The sequence below is a fragment of the Chlorocebus sabaeus genome, chromosome 11 (assembly GCF_047675955.1).
Source record: "Chlorocebus sabaeus isolate Y175 chromosome 11, mChlSab1.0.hap1, whole genome shotgun sequence".
In the NCBI taxonomy this organism is placed as follows: domain Eukaryota; kingdom Metazoa; phylum Chordata; class Mammalia; order Primates; family Cercopithecidae; genus Chlorocebus; species Chlorocebus sabaeus.
This window is the reverse complement of record NC_132914.1, coordinates 49419101-49434376: the sequence shown is the minus strand read 5'-3', so window position 1 is coordinate 49434376 and position 15276 is coordinate 49419101. Positions and strand designations below refer to the sequence as shown.

The following is a 15276-nucleotide window of genomic DNA, read 5'->3' as shown; positions in this document are numbered from 1 at the left end:
TTAAAATCCCCGTATGGTTTGTATCCAACCCAGTAAAGGGATGAAAGCTCTAAGGCCTCCGAAAGGAGCCCTGCAGCACCAGCACTCCTACCATTTTAAGCACAGCCAACATCTGCTTCACAAATGTTGTTTGAGCATCCCCTTTTGCTGGGACCTGGGCTAAGCCACTGCAGTAATAAATAAATAACTAACTGTTGCATTGTATTGATAGTTCTGCTGTTCTGATGTCTCTGCCAATAATAAAGTGTAGCTGTTGGAGGCTGTTAGTTTTTCTCAGTTGCCACAGATACCCACAGAAATCCTGTCTTGGTCTCTATGTGAATAATAAAATTAGCCAAAGTTCTTAGGCTAGGATTTCTTAGCTTGGAATTCTTAGAACCTGTAGTTATTTGCCCACAATCTTAAAGTATAAGCTAGAAAGTTTGAAGATGTTCTATCAGATAATAACCTCGATGGTAATCAAAGAAAACAGGAATAAATAGAGGTTGTTAAGGCAGCTGAAAGCAGTTAATTCATTTTTTTTACTTGATACATTCTCAAGGTCAGTCTAGTTATAGTCTCATTCTTTGCACATATGTGGGGAAGTAAGCACCCTTAGAGAATTCTTTACTAGGGACTCTTCCTCCACTGCAAACCCCTCCCCAACACACGATACACACACACATATATACATACACACACAGTAGAAGTGGCACTGGGTTTAAATGACTGAAAAAACGCTTGTCTCAAGGATACCAGGACCATTTTGAGTTTTCCTGTCTCAGGGACTTTGGTTATTCTGGGCATCTGCATTCTGAAGAACAGCAATTTGAGGCCTCAAGAATAGTCTAGATCTACCATGAGACAACTCAGCTAAATCAGTATAAATCCAATGAAGAAGACAGGTACAGAATCCACCAGAATCTTGGGAGAGGAAATCTGTCTCTGAATTTACCTCTAATGAAAGCATGCAGATCCTGGACTACAGACCACAACTAGGGAGGAGCCGATTCTTGCTAGGGGGACTGTGGCCTAATGGAAAATCTTCAGGTATTCCTCAGCACACCAGGTTGTATCATAGAGAACCCACCTAATACAGAGAACTCAGGCACTGACAGCAACATTACTGCAGACGTGCTATGATTCAACAGTGGTTGCTCTTTCCCTGTGGCATGGAGCACTCAAAGAAAGAAGGGTTTCAACTTACCTAGTCACACATCAAATTTATTTATGGATATGTGGGGGTGTTTGAAGAGAGACAGAACTAGGTGCAATCAAAACGCACAGTACATTCTTCCTTAAGGGAAAACCAAAAGGGCTGTAAGTAGTTAAAAAGGAAAAAAGGAAGGTATGTTTAGGAGTACAGGCCATGAGGGAAATTCTATCATTTTATATCTTTGCAGTTCTTCAATCTACATTCCTTTATGCCTTACGGCACCCCACCGGCTCCTCATGATGACAATGACAGGGGTCTTGAGTTCCTCTAGGTCACTCATGCAGCTCCTTTCATATTTCTTACCTACCTGTGTTCAATGCTGACAGCGTATCTGAAGCCCATATATTTGATTCTCTGCATGTAAATTTCGGAAGAGAATTTGTGATTCTAGTTTCTATATAGGAATAGGCTCCATTCCTAAAGCTCAGAGACAGCCTTTGCAAAACTCAGACCAAGGGACAGGGATTATATTTACCATGCACATTACATATTTATATCTCAGCAGGTTGGACTAACATCATCGGGCACATACCTTCTACTAGTGTATTTGTAACAACACTCATTATGCTGTTGATTCTGTCCTTCCGCCCATAGGAGGCTAATTGGTCCATGGAAACTAAGAGAGATCCAGGGCCTTTCTTCTTAATTTCCACCTCAGTTGTAGCCTACAAAAAGAAAGAAAAAAAAAAAAAAAAAGCAAATAGAGTGAGTTAAGTCTATAACAGTAAATCTGGGCCTTACTTGATAGACAGTCCAGTGTGTGATCTTCATTACAGTCTTTAACTTTGATCCTGCAGTCCTATTCACTTCAAGAAATAGAATGAAACGAACTGGCCATGGTTCATTCTTATTTGGATGATAAGACCAAGTCATTTAAGTCTGTGTGAATCTACAATGACCCCAAGAATCTGGCTGGGACCCAAACATCTCACCTGGTTCATTCCAAGCATAGAGTAGAAAGACCAGATCCTCCTGGGGTACTGCCATCAGAAGTAGACCCTGAGTTTTCTGGTCCTAATCTCAAATCCACGATATTTGGCTAGAATTGGTCCACATGATAAAGTCAGTCAAATTTACTTCTATTTGAAATCTCATTAAGGTCAAGTCCCTGATCACACTAAGTATTATAGATGCTGTTTCCTCCTTGAGTAGGAGCACCATTATTCTAATAAACTGCCTCTTCCAAATACCAAATCTGGGCCTAACTGAACATTAGCAAGTTGAAGATCTGCTCCGGATCTCCTACAAGCCATTTTAAGAAAGTACAGAAAGGTTTTGCTATCTTAATTAAATATATTGTATCCTATGTTTATCTTGCCCTTTCAGTTTTATGAGCTAACCTGCAACGTTCAAATTCCCAATAAAAAATGGCAGAAAATATAATCAGATTGTTATAAAAAATATTATTACATGCTCCACCCTGGGCAATAACTGGTATGGTAGATTACAGCAAAGGGTTTCTTAATGTCCCTGACTTATGTTCTTGTGACTATTCCACATCAGTTCAGGCTTAATGGGGTGGCTTAAAACCTAGCTCTTTAGTAACCATGTTGTTCACAGTACCATATCACCCACGTAGACTTGGCTCTTCCTTCTAAGATGGTGAAGGTAAGAGGACAGAGACAATCACCAGCCCTCAGAGGACAGGGGAGATTGTCTGAGACTGGAGAAGCACATGTCTGGTCAATAAGAGAATGATCCTAGCTGTTTTAAAAAGAAAATAATTACCTCTGGAGAGCTACATCAGAAAGCCCATCTGTTCTAAACATCTTCAGATTTTAAGGACTGAACAGAAGAAAGTTCCTGGCAGATTATGATTTATCTTATTAAAGTGTTTCATTAGCCTGCGGTCCCAGCTACTCAGGTGGTGGAGGCAGCAGGATTACATGAGCCCAGGAGTTAGAGACCATCCTGGGCAACACAGAGAGACCTCATCTTAAAAAAAAAAAAAAAAAAAAAAAAGCGTGTTTCATCAGACCATTTCACTGATTCAGATTTGGATCAGTGATCTCGGGGTCTTGTTTGTTTCATTTGTTTGGCAAAGCTACAGAAGAAGTGCAAGCAAAAATTAACCAATTTCCCTGGGAATTCCTTGCTGCATTACTATACTAACATTTGTGTATGTAAGAATGACTTGTGGTGGTTGCCACAGGAAGAGGCTTCCTGCCTGTGGAAAAAGGAGGGAAGAGCAGGAAGGACTTTGTAATGTGGTTTGAGTGCCAGCATAGCTGCAGAACAGAACATCAGGCAAATCTCTAAGGTTTTTTGTTTTTGTTTTTTGAGAGAGTCTGCTATGTCACTTAGGCTGGAGTGCAGTGGCATGATCTCGGCTTACCGCACCTCTGTCTCTGAGGTTCAAGCAATTCTCCCACCTCAGCCTCCTGAATAGCTGGGATTACAGGCATACACAAGCACACTTGGCTAATTTTTGTATTTTTTAGTAAAGACAGGGTTTTGCCATGTTGTCCAGGCTGGTCTGGAACTCCTGGCCTCAAGTGATCCTCCCACCTCAGCCTTCCAAAGTGCTGGGATTATAGACGTGAGCAACCACGCCCAGCTAAAATTTAATTTTATTTAAACAAATACTTATTGTGTGCTAAGTGGTGTGGATAGAGTGGTGAACAAGACATACAACATGGTCCCTGTCCTCTTGACAGGTTTAGCCATGTTGGCCAGGCTGGTATCAAACTCCTGGCCTCAGGTGATACACCCATGTTGGCTTCTCAAAGTGCTAAGAAATCTCTAAGGCTTTTAGCTCCAATCCCTGGCTTCCAGACAACATGTCTGGACCCACCTGGGACCTGGGGGAACTTGCTGCCCTGAAGGGGAGGACACAAATCTGGCTGGCTTCACCACCTGCTGACTGTAGAGCCCTAGGGCCTTGGGTGAACATAGGCGGCAGCCATGTAGTGGTCACAGCAGGCCTTGGGCAAGACCTTGTGCTGTGCTGGCAGCAGTCCCAGTAGTAATGGCCAGAGGGGTGCTTACATCAACACACTCCAGTTCAAGGTGGCTCAGCACAGAGAAAGAGACTTCATTTGTTTGGGAGAAAGTAAGGGAAAAGAACAAATCTTTGCCTCGTAATCCAGAGAATTCTTCCAGATCTTTATTATCCCAGACCACCAAGGTGGCACTTTTATTAATCCGCAAAAACCACAGCATTATTGGACTTGGGGCTCAAATTCCTTCGAATACCTACCTGGAAAGCCTTCTTAAGAAGGACATGCACAAGTAAGCCCAGATTGCAAAGACTATAATAAATACCTAGCTTGTCAATGCCCAAACACCAACAAACATCTACAAGCATCAAGATCATACAGGAAAACATGGCCTCACCAAAAGAACTAAATAAGGTACCAGGGACCAATCCTGGAGAAACAGAGATATGTCATCTTTCAGACAGGGAATTCAAAAGAGCTATGTTGAGGAAACTCAAGGAAATTCAAGATAACACAGAGAAGGAATTCAGCATTCTATCAGATAAATTTAACAAAGAGACTGAAATAATTAAAAACAAGCAGAAACTCTACAGTTGGAAAATGCAACTGAATACTAAAGAATGCATCAGAGTCTCTTAATAACAGAATTGATCAGACAGAAGAAAGAATTAATGAGCTTGAAGACAGGCTATTTGAAAATACTCAGAGAAGACAAAAGACAAAAAAAAAAAAAAAAAGAATGAAGCACACCTGCAAGATCTAGCAAATAGCCTCAAAGGGAAAAATCTAAGAGTTACTGGTCTTAAAGAGGATGTAGAGAAAGAGATAAGGATAGAAAGTTTATTCAAAGGAATAATAACAGAAAACTTGCCAAACCTAGAGAAAGATATAAACATTCAAGTACAAGAAGATTATAGAACACTAAGCAGATTTAACCAAAAGAAGACTACCTCAAGGCATCTAACAACAAAATTCCCAAAGGTCAAGGATAAAGAAAGGATCCTAAAAGCAGCAAGAGAAAAGAAAAACAAAAAGCATACAATGGAGCTCCAATAAATATAGCAGCAGGCCTTTCAGTGAAAACCTTACAGGCTAGGAGAAAGTGGTAATGATGTATTTAAAGTGCTGAGGGAAAGAAACTTTTACCCTAGAACACTATATCCGGTAAAAATATCCTTCAAGCGTGAAGAAGAAATAAAGACCTTCCCAGACAAACAAAAGCCGAGAGATTTCATCAATACCAGACTTGTCCTACAGGAACTGCTAAAAGGAGTTCTTCCATCTGAAAGAAGAGAGGATGTTAATGGCAAGAAGAAATCATCTGAAGATACAAAACTCACTGGTAATAGTAGGCATACAGAAAAACACAGAATATTGTAAAACTATAATTGTGGCATGTAAATTCCCAATTACACTGTTATGATAAGTCAATATAAATAATAACTACAGCAACTTTTAAAGACAGACAGTACAATAAGACAAAGAGAAACAACAAAAAGTTAAAAAGCAGAGGGATGAAGTTAAAGTGTACAGTTTTTATTAGTTTTCTTTTTGCATGTTTGTTTATGCAATCAGTGTTAAGTTGTCATCAGTTTAAAACAATGGGTTATGCCAGGCGCAGTGGCTCACGCCTGTAATCCCAGCACTCTGGGAGGCCGAGGTGGGCAGATCACCTGAAGTCAGAAGTTTGAGACCAGTCTGACCAACATGGAGAAAGCCCATCTCTACTAAAAATACAAAATTAGACAGGCATGGTGGCACATGCCTGTAATCCCAGCTACTTGGGAGGCTGAGGCAGGAGAATCACTTAGGAAGCAGAGGTTGCAGTAAGCCAAGATCACACCATTGCACTCCAGCCTGGGCAACAAGAATGAAACTCCGTCTCAAAAAATAAATAAAATAAAATAAAATAAAATAAAATAAAATAAAATAAAATAATGGGTTATAAGACATTAATAATATTTGCAAGCCTCATGGTAGCCTCAAATTGAAAAACACACAACAGATACACAAAAAATAAAAAGGAAGAAATTAAGTCATACCACCAGAGAAAATAACCTTCACTAAAGGGAAGACAAGGAAGGAAGGGAAAAAGTAAAAGAAGACCACAAAACAACCAGAAAACAAATGACAAAATGGCAGGAGTAAGTCCCAACTAATCAATAATAACATTGAATGTAAATAAACTAAACTCTCCAATAAAAAGACACGGAGTGGCTAAATGCATGGAAAAAAAAGACCTAATGATCTGTTACCTACAAGAAACACACTTCACCTATAAAGATACACAGACTGAGAATAAACGGATGGAAAAAGATATTCCATGCCAATGGAAACCAAAAAAGAGCAGAAGTAGTAGCTATGCTTACATTAGAAAAAATAGATTTTAAGACAAAAATTATAAGAAGAGTTAGAGATCGCTATTACATAATGATAAAGGGGTCAGTCTAGCAAAAGGATATAATGATTATAAATATACATGCACCCAACACTGGAACACCCAAATATGTAAAGCAAATATTATTATAGCTAAAGAGACAGACCTCAGGCTAGGCACAATAGCTCATGCCTAGAATCCCAGCACTTTGGGAGGTCCAGGTGGGTGGGTTTCTGGAACCCAGGAGTTTGAGACCAGCCTGGGAAACATGGCAAAATCCTGTCTCTACAAAAAAATACAAAAATTAGCCAGGCATGGTGGTGTATGCCTGTAGTCCCAGCTAATCAGAGGGCTAAAGCAGGAGGATCACTTGAACTTGTAAGGTCGAGGCTGTAGTGGGCTGAGATCACACCACTGCACTCCAGCCTGGATAACAGAGCAAGACCTTGTCTCAAAGAGAGAGAGACCTCAATACAATAACAGCTGGAGACTTCAACATCCCACTTTCAGCACTGGACAGGTCTCCCAAACAGAAACTCAACCAAGAAACATTGGACTTAACCTACACTAAGGATGACCTAATAGAACAAATAGACCTAAAAGATATTTACAGAACATTTCATCCAAAGGCTACAGAATACACCTTATCACATGGATTATTCTCAAGGATAGGCCATATGTTAGGTCACAAATAAGTCTTAAAATACTCAAAAAATTTGAAACATCAAGCATTTTTGACCACAATGTCAAACATCTTTGAATAAAACTAGAAAGCAACAAGAGGAATTTTGGAAATGATACAAACACATTGAGATTCAATATGCTCCTGAATGATCAGTGGGACAAAGTCAATGAAGAACTTCAGAAGGAAACTGAAAAGTTTCTTGAAACAAATAGCAGAAACACAACATAACAAAACCTATGGGATACAGCACAAGCGCTACTAAGAGGGAAGCTTAAAGCTATCAGTACCTACAACAAAAAAGAAGAACTTCAAATTAATAACCTAATGGTGCATCTTGACTAGAAAAGGGCAAACAAAACCCCAAATTAGTAGAAGAAATAAGATCAGAGCAGAAATAAATGAATGTGAAATGAAGAAAATACAAAAGATCAATGAAACAAGAGGTTGTTTATCTTTTGGAAAGATAAACAAAATTGACAAACCTTTAGCCAGACTAATGAAGAAAAAAAGGGAGAAGACCAAAATAAATAAAATCAGAAATGAAAAAGGAAACATTACAACTGATACCACAGAAATTCAAAGTAGCATTAGTGGTTACTATGAGCAACTACATGCCAATAAATTGGAAAATCTAGAGAAAGTGAATAAATTCCTAGACACATTCAACCTACCAAAACTGAACTATGAAGAAATCCAAAACCTGAACAGACCAATAACAAGTAACAAGATCGAAGCTGTAATAAAAAGCCACTTAGTAAAGAAAAACTCAGGACCTGATGGCTTCACTGCTGAGTTCTAACCAACATTTAAAGAAGAACTAATGCCAATCCTATTTAAAATATTCTGAAAAATAAAAGAGGAGAGAAACTTCCAAACTCATTCTACAAGGCCAGTATTACTCTGATACTAAAACTAGACATAGAAATATCGAAAAAAGAAAACAACAGACTAATATCTCTGATGAATATTGATGCAAAAATATATTTCCCAAAAAAACCAACAAAATACTAGCAAACCAAGCTCAACAACACATTAAAAAGATCATTCATCATTACCAACTGGGATTTATCTCTGGGATGCATGAATGGTTCAACATATGCAAATCAATCAGTGTGATACATCATATCAACAGAATAAAGAACAAAAACCATATGATTATTTCCATTGACGTTGAAAAAGCATTTTATAAAATTCAACATCCTTCGTGGTTAAAAACCCTCAAAAAACGAGGTATGGAAGGAACATACTTCAACATAATAAAAGCTGTATGTGACAGACCCTCAGCTAATATACTGAATGGGGAAAAACTGAAAGTCATTCCTCTAAGATCTGAAACACAACAAGGATGCTCACTTTCACCACTATTACTCAACATAGTACTGGAAGTCCTACTTAGAGCAATTGGACAAGAAAAAGAAATAAAGGGCATCCAAATTAGAAAGGAAGAAGTCAAATTATCCTTGTTTACAGGTGATATGATTTCATACTTAGAAAAATTCAAAGACTCCACCAGAAAACGCTTAGAACTGATAGATTCAGTAAAGTTGCAACATACAAAAACCAGTAGCATTTCTATATGCCAAAGGTGATCGATCTGAAAAAGAAATAAAAAAAGTAATCCCATTTATAAGAGCCACAAATAAAATTAAATACCTAGGAATTAACAAAAGAAATAAAATATCTCTACAATGAAAACTATAAAACACTGGTGAAAGAAATTGAAGAGGACGCAAAAAAACTGTAAAGATATTCCATGTTCATGGATTGTTCAATATTGTTAAACTGTCCATATTAGTCAAAGCAATCTACAGATTCAATGTAATCCCTATCAAAATACCAATGGTGTTCTTCACAGAAACAGAAAAAACAATCCTAAAATTTATATAAAATCACAAAAGACCCAGAACAGCCAAAGCAACCTAAGCAACAAGAACAAAACTGGAGGAATCACATTACTTGATTTTAAATTATACAATGGAGCTATAGCAACCAAAACAGCATGGTACTGGCATAAAACAGACACAAAGACCAATGGAACGGAATAGAGAACCCAGAAACAACCCCACACACCTACAGTGAACTCGTTGCCAACAAAAGTGACAAGAATAAACACTGGGGAAAAGACAGTCTCATCAATAAATGGTTTTGGGAAAACTGGATATCTATATGCAGAAGAATGAAACTAGTCCCCTTTTGCCATGTACAAAAGTCAAATCAAAATGAATTAAAGATGTAAGTCTAAGACCTCAAAAACTACTATAAGAAAACACTGAGGAAACTCTCCAGGAGTGAAGAGTTTGATCTGCGTAAAAATTTCTTGAGTAATACCCCACAAGCACAGTCAACCAAAGCAAAAATGGACAGATGGGATCACATCAAGTTAAAAAGCTTCTGCACAGCAAGAATCAACAAAGTGAGCAGACAACCCAAAAAATAGGAGAAAATATCTGAAAACTATCCATCTGACAAGAGATTAGTGACCAGAATATATAAGGAGCTCAAAGAACTCTATAGGAAAAAACAGAATAATCCAATTTAAAAACTGGCAAAATATTTGAATAGACATTTCTCCAAAGAAGACATACAAACGGCAAACAAGTATATGAAAAGGTGTCTAACATCATGATCATCAGAGAAATGCAAATCAAAACTACAATGAGAGATAATCTCACGCCAGTTAAAATTGCTTTTATCCAAAAGATAGGCAATAATAAATGCTGGAGAGGATGTGGAGAAAAGGGAATCCTTGTACATTGTTGGTGGGAAAGTAAATTAGTACAACCACTATGCAGAACAGTTTGGAAGTTCCTCAAAAAACTAAAAATAGAGCTACCTTACGATCTGGAATCCCACTACTGGGTATATACCCAAAAGAAAAGAAATCAGTATATCCGGTCAGGAGCGGTGGCTCATGCCTGTAACCCCAGCTACTTGGGAGGCTAAGGCAGGAGAATCGCTTGAACATAGGACCCAGGAGGCGGAGGCTACAGTGCAGTGAGCTGAGGATTATGCCATTGCACTCCAGCCTGGGCGAAAGAGTGAGACTGTCTCAAAGAAAAAAAAAAAAAGAAGAAGAAGAAGAAAAAGGAAAAAAAGAAATCAGTATATCGAAGAGATATTTGCACTATCTGCATTCCCAAGTTTGTTGCAGCACTGTTCACAACAGCCAAGATTTGGAAGTAACCTAAGTGTCCATCAACAGATGAATGGAGAAAGAAAATGTGGTACTTATACACAACAGAGTACTATTCAGACATGAAAAAAGACTGAGATCCTGTCATTTACAACAACATGGATAGAACTGAAAGTCATTATATTAAGCGAAATAAGCCAGGCACAGAAAGACAAATATCACATGTTCTCACTTATCTGTGGGATTTAAAAATCAATGCAATTGAACTCCTGGGGATAGAAAGTAGAAGGATGGTTACCAAAGCCTGGGAAGGGTAGTGGGGCAGGGTAGCGGGGAGGTGGAGGTAGTTAATGGGTTCAAAAAAATAATAATTAGAAAGAAAGAATAAGACCTACTATTTGATAGTACAACAGGGTGACTAAAGTGAAAATAATTTAATTCTACATTTGAAAATAACTAAAAGAATATAACTGGATTGTCTGTAATACAAAGAAGAAATGCTTGAGGGGATGGATATCCCATTTTTCATAATGTGATCATTAAGCATTGCATGCCTGTATCAAAGTATCTCATGTACCTCATACATATATATACCTACTATGTACCCACAAAACTTAAAAATTAAATTTTATAAGGACATGCCAAGGTTCTAGAATAGGAAAATAATCTCTTGAGACACTACGTAATAATCTTAAAAATATTATTTTTTGTTCTTAGGGCTTATACTACCTCATTTCAAGAATTAAAGTTACAATACTCAAGACAAATGTATACTGGCATAAGCATAGACAAACAGATCAAGGGAACAGAACAGAGTCCAGAAATAGACCCACACATATACATCAATTGATTTTTGTCCAAGGTGCCAAGTCACTTCAATGGAGAAAGGAAAGTCTTGAACAAATGGTGCTAACAGACTGGATATCTATACAGGTTGACTTCTATCTCATTTCACACACAAAAATTAATTTGAGATAAACTGGAGACCTAAAAGTAAAACTCAGAACCATAAAACTTACAGAAGTAAAATATCTTCATGTTCTTGGGGGTAGGCATCCTTGAACAGGATGCAAAAAGCCATATCATAAAAGAAAAAATTGATATACTGAACTTCATTAACATTAAACATTTTTATATCTGACTTGTATTTGGAACATAAAAAATTAACAAATCAATATTAAAAAAGTCAAAAAATTAATCAAAATGGCAAAAGATTTGAATAAACAATTCATTAAAAGTGTATGAGAAACCAAAAAACATAGGAAAAGATAATTAGTCATCAGGAAATGCAAATTAATGGCACAATAAAACAACACTTTATTTGCATTAAAATGCTAAAATCAAAGACTAACAACAGTAAGTTTGGCTAGGATGTGGAGCAAGTGTAACCCTAATACATTGTTGGTGGGATAAAAAAATGGTGTAACTATTCTGAGGAACTGTTTGGCAATTTCTTATAAATCAGACATACATTTACCATATGACCCAGGAATTTCACTTTGACGTATCTACCCAATATAAATGAAAACATTTATGTTCTAAAAGAGTTTTATAAGAATGCTCATAGCAAGCTTATTCACACTAGTTGCAAACTGGAAGCAACCTGAATGTCTATCAACAGGAGAATGAATAAACAAATTGGGGTATGTTAATATGATGAAATATCACTCAGCAATAACAAAAAATAAACTACTGGTATATAAAACATGAATATGTCTCAAAAACAAAAATATCTTGTTGAGTTAAAGCAGTCAAATACAAATACATATTGTATGAGTCTACACATACAAAAGAAAACAAATCTATCTATAGTGACACGAGTCAGAAGTTGTTGCCTGAAGTGGAAGGAACTGATTAGAAAGGGGTAGGAGAGTACTTTTTAGGAGAGTCTTGTGGTAATGACGGGTTTAGGGGATGCTCCTCAATTGCTCAGATAACTCCTTCTCCACCTCCTTTTTACCCACAACTTTGGTTAACTTTGGATGAGGCTTACCCAATGTCCTACCGCAATTTGATTATGCAGTAGAATTCCTTTGAGAAGAAATATGGAATGCAAAAATATGGAGTATAAAATATGTATAAAATATTATCTGTATTGTGGAAATAAAGATCAACCAAATGAGAAAAGCAAAGGCTATTTACTTAGACCTTGCTATACTGAGTAAGTCAGCCACCATAACTGCCATTTGTGTTTTGGCAGAAACTCAAACGCAGGCAGAGGAGTGGCAAAGATTTATAGGTGAGAAAAGGGAAGGCTTCAAATGTGGCTTGATTGGAGGCTGTTGGCATGAGGAAGCTGGAGCAAGGTAATAAAAAGTGGGACATCTCATATGAGGGTTGGGGGATGCATGTTTCGCACTCTCTGGTTGAACCTAAGTTGAAAATGGGAACAAAAATTAAGGAAAGCTGTCAGTTATTAAGTCCTGGCCATTTGGGATTTTTTTTTTTTTTTTTTTTTTTTTTGGGAAACAGGATCTTCCTCTGTTGCCCAGGCTGGAGTACAGTGATGTGATCACTGCTCACGGCAGCCTTGACCTCCCAGGCTCAAGTGATCCTCCCATCTTAGCCTCCCAAGTAGCTGGGACTACACGTACGTGTCACCACACCCAGCTAATTTCTTCATTTTTTTGTAGAGATGAGGTCTCACTATGTTACCCAGGCTAGTCTCAAACTCCTGAGTTCAAGCAATTTTCCTGCCTCAGCCTCCCAAAGTGTTGGGATTACAGGTATGGGCCACTATGCCTAGCTCCCATTAGGGGACTATTGCTACAGAAATTATTATTTAGCTTCCTGGATTGTCATCAGAGACAGCAACCTGGCTTCCTGCAAGTTTGACTTACAACAGGCTGGCTTCTTGAACTGTTTATTGTAGATAAGGGGGTTGGTTTCTTGGGCAGGTCATAGGTCAACGTTCTATTTTTATATATGTCTAGTCATTGTCCATTTGTAGATGTCTCATAGTATTCATCAAAATAGGCTGATTCATGGAGAGAGAGAGGGCAACATATATTCGCCAGTGTTAACTAACATGACACAAACTAAAATTGTCTATGAATGACATCACTAAAAGTGCTAAGAGGGGGCTAAGATGGTGTCCAGAGAATAACATATCTGTACTACCAGGAAAATCTAATCTGTTAAAGTTAGGGTACACCAAGAGGGGTGGGCAGGCCCTCTTCCCTAAGTAAGGTTTTGAAAGCTGGGATTGAAAGGCTAGGTTCTTGGCTATTCTTTCTTTCTTTCTTTCTTTTTTTTTTCTTTTTTGAGACAGAGTCTCGCCCTGTCACCCAGACTGGAGTACAGTGGCGCAATCTTCGCTCACTGCAACCTCTGCCTCCTAGGTTCAAGTGATTCTCCTGCCTCAGCCTCTCGAATAGCTGAGATTACAGGGACCTGCCACCATGCCTGGTTAATTTTTGTATTTTAGTAGAGACAGGGTTTTACCATGTTGGTCAGGTTAGTCTCAAACTCCTGACAAACGATCCGCCCCCCTCAGCCTCCCAAAGTGCTGGGATTATAGCATGAGCTACTGTTTCTTATGTTAAATCACAGACAACTGAAGGGAAGAAAATCTGGAGGAGCCTCTCTCCCAGGTAAAGCAGCTTCACTGTCAGCTTCTCATAGTCAGCTTCCAACTAGAATTCTGCTTGGGCTTCTGTGAGATGTACCTTCGCTACAGGCTCAGTTGCTCAATTCTCATCACCTGGCAGTGGGAAGAGGGCTTCTTCCTTCTACTATGTTGAGATCCAAGGGCCACAGGAAAGATCACATAGCCTTTCCCTCCCCATCTCTATCTCTTCAGTGTTTTTCGTTTTTGTTTTTGTACATGGAGGTGTATGTTTTTTTGTTTTATGTTGTGTTGTTGGTGATTGGGGAGGAGAATTAACATTTTAAAGTTAGGAGCCTTGGTTTGTTTTTTTTTTTTTTTTTAATTCAATCTGTAAGAAGCCTTGGAGGAAAACCCTCAGGAACTGAGGAAGCAACTGAGAACCTCAAGTAAGTTCTTTGAAAGTTAAACCCAGTACAAGTTTGTTCCATTTCTCTTAACCCAAATGCTGTTTATTTGGCATTTAGCCACTGACTTCCAATCTCCTAAATTACAGCAATCCTTCTCAAAGAAATATCCTACAATAGCTGTAGATGGCAGATTCTGCCCACATTTCTAGAGAACTGCCCAAGGAAGCTTGACTTCTTATTGATTCTAAATTGTTTTCACATGGAAATACATAATTGGAAGTTTATTAGCCAGTCACCTTTCTTGGAATTAAAATTTATAGCATTTTATAAGTGTCCTTAGAACCTAGCCATAATCCCCTTCCCAACCTTTCTCAAATTTGCATAGTGTTTTGCTTTAAAATAATTGTATAATAATTTCTCTTTCTCAAACAAAGGATTTTTAGAAGGGGCCCCACCTTCTCCAAGTCAAGCAATTCGGTACTGTTTACTTCTCACAGCTATCAGGGCCAAAAATGTGTAAGAAAAGGAATGAAAATTGGCTTTCCGAACAGCAAGAATGGGCCACACAATATGGTTCACATTTTATATACGAAGCATATTATATTGAATAACATATAGATATTTTATCTTCACAACAGCCCTATAACAGAGGTCCTTTTATTTCTTTTTTACAAAGAAGAAAATGGCTTAGAGAAGTTTAATTTCCCAGGATCACATGCATAAACACAGAACTTGGGCTTCAGAGTTAGTATATTGTAATGGCTAATGGTAAAAGCTTAGGAGTTAGATTGCTTGGATTCAGTCCTAACTCTACTGCTTACTGTGCAATCTTGGACAAGTTACTTTAGTCCTCTAAGCCTTGGCTTCTCTTCAGTCAGACGCAGCCAATAGCAGTATCTGTTTCATAAGGTCGGGGCTGTGAGCATTAAATGAGATAACGCTTACACATTTGCAAGGTACCTCAACATGATTTCTCAATTGCATGTGATT

At 38.1% G+C, this 15276-nt stretch overlaps 1 protein-coding gene across 8 annotated transcripts in view; it reads right to left on the bottom strand.

The window, feature by feature from the left end:
• The window catches only part of SCN8A (sodium voltage-gated channel alpha subunit 8), a 215280-nt gene that overhangs the window by 64615 nt on the left and 135389 nt on the right, over positions 1-15276 (bottom strand). For all 8 annotated transcript variants that reach the window (XM_073020751.1, XM_073020752.1, XM_073020754.1 and 5 more), the window contains exon 13: positions 1728-1860. In XM_073020751.1, coding sequence (XP_072876852.1) covers positions 1728-1860 — 133 coding nt within the window. The remainder of the gene's footprint in view (positions 1-1727; positions 1861-15276) is intronic.